This window comes from Hyaena hyaena, unplaced genomic scaffold (genome assembly GCF_003009895.1).
Source record: "Hyaena hyaena isolate Hyena2069 unplaced genomic scaffold, ASM300989v1 scaffold_348, whole genome shotgun sequence".
Taxonomy (NCBI): domain Eukaryota; kingdom Metazoa; phylum Chordata; class Mammalia; order Carnivora; family Hyaenidae; genus Hyaena; species Hyaena hyaena.
The window spans coordinates 202,601-209,820 of record NW_024080981.1 but is presented as its reverse complement, the minus strand read 5'-3'; the positions used below and the strand labels follow the sequence as shown (position 1 = coordinate 209,820).

Genomic DNA, 7,220 nt, shown 5'->3' with positions numbered 1-7,220 from the left:
TATCTCTTGAAGTTATCTTTTTATTCCCATGGTTTTCTTGGGCACCAAGAAGAATAACAGAGTGACCACAGAAAGGCAATAGTTTGGGGAAAGATGATGAGGAATGGATGGGAACAAGGGCTTCATGAGAAGGTATGCAGGCTGTGGAGAGGGTCTGCCAAGCAATAACAGAGTAGGAATGTTGGGGAACTGTTAAGGAGGAAGTGGAAGAGGAGCCTGGGTGTGGTCATATCACCTTGACACTGTCTCTGGACCTGAGTTGGCAGGACATCTTCCTTTTCTTCTTCCTTTTGGTGTTTGGGATGGGTTGTTCCATATTCTGCTAAGGGATTATCGTTTCCTAGTCACCTTTGCCTTGTCAAACTTTCCCAGCGGTCTACTCTGGACTCCTGACTTGCCTATTTATACCTCTCTCTAGGACAATGAGGAGCCACACTCTTAGGGTTTGATTAGTCAGAAAGGATCTCCTCTAGCCAATGGTAGTGATGGGGTATGGCCTTAGACAACACTAAAAACCATCTTGACATGTCCTTGGATAAGGGGTAGGGAGGCCAAGATGCAGCTTAGACATAACACAGCACCATCCTGATACCCTCCCCTCATGGTGGGTGTGAGGAGGCCAAGATGCTTTGGTTGGAGAAAAGGGACATTTCTTTAGAACCCCTAAAGAGCCATTTCAGATCTACTGACCTCTGATCCTCACAACCACATGTTAAATTCTAATGGGTCACATGGCATGGAGAGTGTTTCAACAAACCCTTCCCCAAGGCCACAAGGTTCATTGTGTTCTCTCCCATCCTTCATTCACCATTTACTAGCTTTTGTATGTCTTACCTAAAATCCCTTCAAGGTAATGTGGATGTATCTATGTTTCTGTGGAGATGTGAATCATTCCATTTTCCTCCTAAAATTTTTCTTATGCACCTCTGCATGAAAACCACTCATTTATTGGGTACTACCAGGGAGATTTTCTATTTCATGTTCTTTTCCCAGTGTCCACGTAGCTTCCTTCAGTTTTCTGATTTCAAGGTTGAAATCACTGCCTTCAGTGAATATAATTGCTCAACTGGGTATCTTAATCTTTCAAATCTGGGAGAGTAGTGTACATCTCAGTAGAAATAGTACTCAGATTTGGGATTCAACAGTGTAGAATGAATGAGGTGAGTATTTACAAGCTGAAAGTTGACCTTGATCTTTGCATGTAGAAAATTACACACCCCTTCATCCAACTCAGTGAAGTCCACGGGGGGAGGGGGGGCAGGGGGAGGGGAGGTGAGAGACTGGGTCTAAGGCACACAGACTCAGGTCTGCAGAGGGTGGGGCCTGACACTACCAGAGCCAAGGTGAGGATCCCTGGGAGGACAGAAAGGCCCCTGACCCTGGGAATCCATCTCCACCGGCACCTGGGGATCCCTAGCTATGGGACCCGATGTGACTTCACCAACGTCCCTTCCCCAGGTATGACAGAGGTGGGGGCTTTGGTCTGGGAGGCCCGATTTGGGCTGACCTAGGGAAGGGGACCAGGCCTGGCAGCCATGTCGATCTCTGAGGGAGCACGACAGGCCCTCCCACCTCTGAATCCAGGGCAGCCCTACAAGCAGCCCAGGAGACCCCAGCAGGATCCTCAGGCAGAGCCCCTCTCCCAGCGGGGCTAAGGGCAGTGGACTCAGGGCCCCAGAGAGTTGGTCTCAAGATCTTCCTGGAGCAGGTGTCAAGACCTGAGCGACAACCGCGGGGTCCACCCTGTCTGGGGAGAGGCGATCAGCCCCTGACTCAGCCCTGGGATTTTTGGAGAGGGCGGCTGAAAACTGCATCTATTAAACTGTGCCTCGGAAGTCCAAGCGAGCTGAGGACGTGGGGTGAGGGTCAGGATCCCAGGTCAGGATCCCTGGGTGGGATGAAGACTCATGGTCCAAGTAAGGCCAGACTTCCACAGCCAGGGCTCAGAGACACGGGGTGGGGGCCTCGACACCTCAGGTCTGCAGAAGGCAGGGCCCAGGTCCTGTGTCAATTCCTCGTGAGGATGCAGAGGGAGGACGGAAGGAGCCTGGACCCCACATCAGAGTCAGTCCGGGGAGGCCCTCGGGATGGAGACACTGGGTGAGGCTGGACTCAGGCATCCGGGGCTCAGATAGCCAGGGACACCGAGTGGGGGGCAGTTTGGGGGGTTGGGCAGGTGAGCTGGGGAGGAAGGGGGACCCCGCTGTCTGTCAGGAGCAGCCACTCAGGTGGGAAAAGGGGAGGAGGGCCCAGTGCTGTGAGGAGACAGAGCAGGCCGCAGCCCAGAGCAAGGAAGTCGATCCCTGGCGCAGGTCCAGGGAGCCCCTAGATCGGGTGGCCAGAGCCGTGCGTCCTAGAGACCGAGGGATCCAGGTCTGAGGGGCACTAGCTCCAGTTAGCCGCGGGCACCCACACCCACCATCCCCAGAGTACAGATTGCCACTAAGGGAACACTGAGGGAGGGACCCTGGCCCCAGAACAGAGGCCCCGGCCCGGAAGCCGACCCCTAGTGGCAGCCTAGGAGAGCATCTCGTGGGGAATGAGGTCCCATGGGGTGTCTGGACTTCCGCATCCGGGTCTCAAGAGACTGGAAGGGCGGGAGTTTCGCGTCTCGCGAGCGGGATTTTGGCGTCTCGCGAGCGGCAGCTTGGGGTCTCGCGAGCGGGATTTTGGCGTCTCGCGAGCGGCATTTTGGCGTGGAGCTTGGCGTCTCGCGAGCGGGAGCACCGCCCAGCCTCGCGTTGGCAGCTAGAAGGCCCCCGAGCCTACTAGGCTTCAAGGTGAGCACCACAAGGGAGAGGAAGGGCCGTTGGACCCCAGCACGGAGTCGGCGACTGGGAGGGTCCCGGGCAGGATGGACGGGCTGTGTGTCCTGACTTGGGAGTCTGGGTCTCAGAGAGTCGGCACCTTGGGAGCAAGGACCCACCAGGTCACGACGCAACGTGAGGCGAAGCCACGCGACTCCACTCGGGGGTCCGCCCAGGGGAGGGCCCCTGATCCGCGGGGAGTTGGCGTCCAGGGGAGGACACACAGGGACGAGGAGGAGGGGAAGGCACCAAGGCCCCAGAACAGAGGTTGGTTAGCGCACCGGGTCCTGAGCCTGCTGTTACCCCGGGGAGGCCCCAGTGTGCGTGTGGTGATGCCCCGTGGCGGGTCCGGACCTCTGCAGCCACGTCTCGGGGACTCGGTGGGGCCTTGGGGGAAGAAGCTAGGCCTCCAGTCGGTAGAGCGCAGGGCCAGACTCTGACAGGGGTCTAGGTGAGGAGCAGAGGGAGGGCCAGGGACCCAGAACCCAAAAGGGAATCAGTGAGGGGGGGGGGAGGCGGGCGGGGTGTAGGCCACAGGGCGGAGTGACGCGAACGGGAAGCCTGTGGGGTCTTCCACTCCGGGTCGGGCCAGACTGACGGCTTGTTGTGTGTGAGGAGCAACCCTCGCGCTGCAGAGCCCGAGGCCCAATTCATCCAGGGGGTTCCTGTTGGGGATGAGAGATGACAATGACTTGAGGGACTTGAGGCCTGTGGGAACTTCCGATCTGGGTGGCCGCCAGACAGAGCTTTTTGTGTGTGACGAGCAGCCTTCAGGCGGCAGATCCTGAGGCCCAGGCCGTCCAGGGACTCCAGACAGGGACGACACGATCCGGCGGAGGGATCCCAAGGAACCCATCGCAGCCCCTGCCATAAGCCGCGGGATCCCCAGACTTTGTCGCCTCGTGTGACGTCCACAGCCTTCGCCCCTGCTTCTCGGGGCCGTGAGGGCGTTGGTGAGAGGCAGTGGGCCTGGGGACGGCGGACAGAGGCCTGCAGAGGTGCTGGGGCTCCTCCGGAGATCCCTGCGGGAGCACTGCGGGAGGCACCTTGCTTGGACTCCAGCACAGGGGCAGCCCTCTGAGAGCCGCCCCCGCGGGGGGCCCTGGGACCCCGGGGCAGGGCCTGTCAGGCTGAGCCCCTCCGCATTTCCAGTCCCCTGGTCTCAGCGAGGGGAGGCCTGGGTGTGAGGGCCTGGACCCAGGTCAGCTGAGGCAGGATGCCGCGCTGTGGTCAAGGTGGAGGTGAGAAAGCAGGAGAGGCCTCCCAGTGCAGGAAACCTACCTAGGGACCAGGCCTGCCCCGTCGCTCGTGTCAGCCTTGGGGGGACCCGGGCTGGGTGGGTGGACTACTTCCTCCTGACGTTTTCTTCTGGGGTCTTGGAGAGGAGGCCTCGGCTTAAGGAGGGTGGCCTGAGGTCCACACAGGGAGTTCTTCCAGGCCCCCCAGGGGGTCCTGTTGAAGGCTGAAGAGGGGCACCCATCCCAGCACAGGTGGAAGCCAGGAAGTGGCCATCCCTCCCGATGGGGGACAACCACTGTGGACCTTTGGCAGGCGTGTCCAGATGTGGCCCCAGGGCTTCCTTTTGTTCCACTTTCAGGGCTGTGTGGTCTGGTCCTGAGACTTTTGCCTCAGGCCAGCAGAGGGGCGGGGCCCAGACCTGCCAGGGGCCATAGCTGTGAGCAGAGGGGCCAAGTAGGGGAAGGCCCAGGGCCAGATTTGTGGGGCACCGCACAGAGTGCAGCCCAGAATCTCCTGGCAGCCCTGGGGGTGTGGGGTGAGGACCCAGGGTGGTGCTTAGAGCCTGCACCCCCTACCTGAGGTGCCCCCTCCCTCTGTCTTCCAGGGGCTACCGGCTTTGGAGTTGAGGCCCTGGTCTGAGGCAGGAGTCCTGAGGTCACAGAGCACAGGACGTGCAGACTGGTGCCCGCCTGTTGTCAAGGTGATGTGCATGTTGTGTGTGTGGAGCCAGGTTCTTGCCCATCCCACCCCAGAGGGGCCCCTTGGCCCCCAATCCCAACACGTCCCTGCTCTCAGGTCTGGTTCCTCGGGCTCTCTGGGCTGGGCTGCCCCCTGAGGACCCCCCCTCATCTTTCCTCAGGTTCTCACAAACATCATGCCCCTGCAGAGGGAGGGCTGGATGCTGGAAGAAGACCCTGAAGAGGCCGAAGGCCTGTTGGATGCACAGCTCTCTGGGGCTGAGGATGAGGAGGAAACCCCATCTCCCTCATCCTCCTCCCCCTCCTCCTCCCTCTCCTCCTCCTCTCTCTCCTCCTCCTGCTCTTTCCTGTTAATGATCCCCGTGGAGGAGGGGTCGGCTGCTGGGTCCCTGAGTCCTCCCCAGAGCCCTCAGAGCGCTGGCCCCTCCCCTGCTGACATGGCATGTGCTCCAGAGAGCCAGTCTGATGAGGAGCCCAGCAACCCGGATGAGGAGGAATCGAGCTCCTGGGGAGACCCAGCAGTGGCCGAGCCCTTGCTCCAAGACGCACTTTACATGAAGTTGATCGACCTGTTGGCGTTCCTGCTCGTCAAATATCGCACCAAGCAGCCGACCACTCAGGCTGAGATGCTGACAGTGGTCAGCCCAGATGTCCAGGACCAGTTCCCTGTGATCTTCCACCAAGCCTGCCAGTACCTGCTGCTGGTCTTTGGCGTTGATGTGAAGGAAGTGGACCCCGGCGAGCACTCCTACGTCCTGGACACCATCCTCGGCCTGACCTGTGGTGGGATGCTACGTGGTAAGCAGGCCATGCCCACGACCAGCCTCCTGGTGGTGGTCCTGGGAGTGATCCTCCTGGAGGACGAATGTGCCCCTGAGGAGGAGGTGTGGAAAGTGCTGGGGGTCCTGGGGGTGTATGATGGCAGGGAGCACATATTCTATGGGGACCCCAGGGAGCTGCTCACCGAGGTCTGGGTGCAGGAAGGGTACCTGGAGTACCGGCAGGTGCCCGGCAGCGAGCCCGCACGCTACGAGTTCCTGTGGGGTCCCAGGGCCCACGCGGAGACCAGCAGCGTGCACGTGCTGCAGCATATCCTCATGGTCAATAGCAGGCTATCTGGGGCCTCCCTGTCCCTGTGTCACGAGGCTGCCAGCAATGAGGAAGAGTGGGTGTGAGCCAGAGGGGCAGCCGGGCCCTTTCCGCTGGGGGTCCAGCAGCCTTCCCTGCAGGGCAGGAGGCCAGGCCACTTCTTCCCTGTGCCTGGGAGCAGGGAGGGCACTGGGCGCTGTGAGTAGGGGAGGGCCAGGGCTGCTTGGGGAAAGTGGGGCCCACATCACGTTTGGGTGGCTCCCTGTTTGTTCTCTGTCTATGCGACCTCAGAAATCCTTGTTTGTTTCCTTGAGGAAGCTTTCCCATGTTGCTCCTTGTGTTAGAAGGTTTCTGGAGCTTCAGAGGCTCAGTGTGTGAGTGGCACTCAAGCCACAGTTCTTGTACTTGTCCGGTTCAAGACTCAGAGTTTTGCCATTGGTGCAACAAGCCGGGAACCCCTCCATCCTCATCTGGGATCCTGAAGAGAATGTCAGTGCCTGGGCTGGGCACAGGGATGTCTTGGAAATCTGGAAGACCTTGGCAGTAATGTGCCAGGGTCAGGAAAATGAGAAATAAAAGATGTTTTGCTTCTCATCCCTTGCTGTCTGTCATTCTGTACAAGTGGCATAGATATGTGTGCCTGCATTGGCTCTGCTCACCACGAAAGGAGCAGCCAGTGGATCTGGGCACAGAGGACCCCTGCTTACTGGTCCATTTGTTGCCAGATATTCTCTGAGCTCTGCTCGCTCTCGGAAGGGCCCTGTATTAGCAGTGCGGACACTAGGAGAGGCAGGGCACGCCCCACCCATACGTGACTGTCTAGCAGCAGTGGGAAGGTGGGGAGGGGTCCCCAAGGCTAGCCGAACAAGTGAAAGAAGGCTGAGGCAGCGGGGCTCCAGGGGCGGGCCCTGCAGTGGGGATGCCCCTCCTGAGGCAGGCTGGCCTGGGGTCTCTGGTCAGTGGGATGCCTCCTGGGCAGCTGATGACAACGAAGCTGAATGTTGACAGTGGCCAGGCCCACAGATGGTGTGCCTTAGGGGTGCGAGCAAAATCTGAAACAGAAAATGGCTCCGAGAAATTCCTTTTGGATCATGAGGAAACCAAAGAGAAATCTGTGTCAGGAAGCGAAAGGGACAAGCACTCGTGTCCCCGTGGAGTTGAACACAGTGCACAGAGTAGATGTTTTCTACCCATCATCTGCAAGGATTTCTGGAGAAATATGATGATATTCCTTAAAAAAAATTTTTTAATGTGTCTTTATTCTGTGATAGAGAGCTGAAGAGCAGAGAAGGGGCAGAGAGAGGGAGAGAATCAGAAGCAGGCTCCAGACTCTGAGCCGTCAGCACAGAGCCCGACGCGGGGCTGGAACTCAAGAGCTGCAAGATCA

The 7,220-nt window shown here is 58.9% G+C and overlaps 1 protein-coding gene across 1 annotated transcript; it reads left to right on the top strand.

Moving 5' to 3' along the window:
- The first annotated feature begins 2,549 nt into the window (after nt 1–2,549).
- MAGEA4 (MAGE family member A4) lies at nt 2,550–6,425 on the top strand. The gene is made up of 3 exons (XM_039249886.1): nt 2,550–2,780; nt 4,651–4,746; nt 4,906–6,425. The coding sequence occupies exons 1-3, from the start codon at nt 2,550–2,552 to the stop codon at nt 5,917–5,919; spliced, it is 1,341 nt and encodes a 446-aa protein (XP_039105817.1). The 3' UTR covers nt 5,920–6,425.
- The last annotated feature ends 795 nt before the right edge of the window (nt 6,426–7,220 follow it).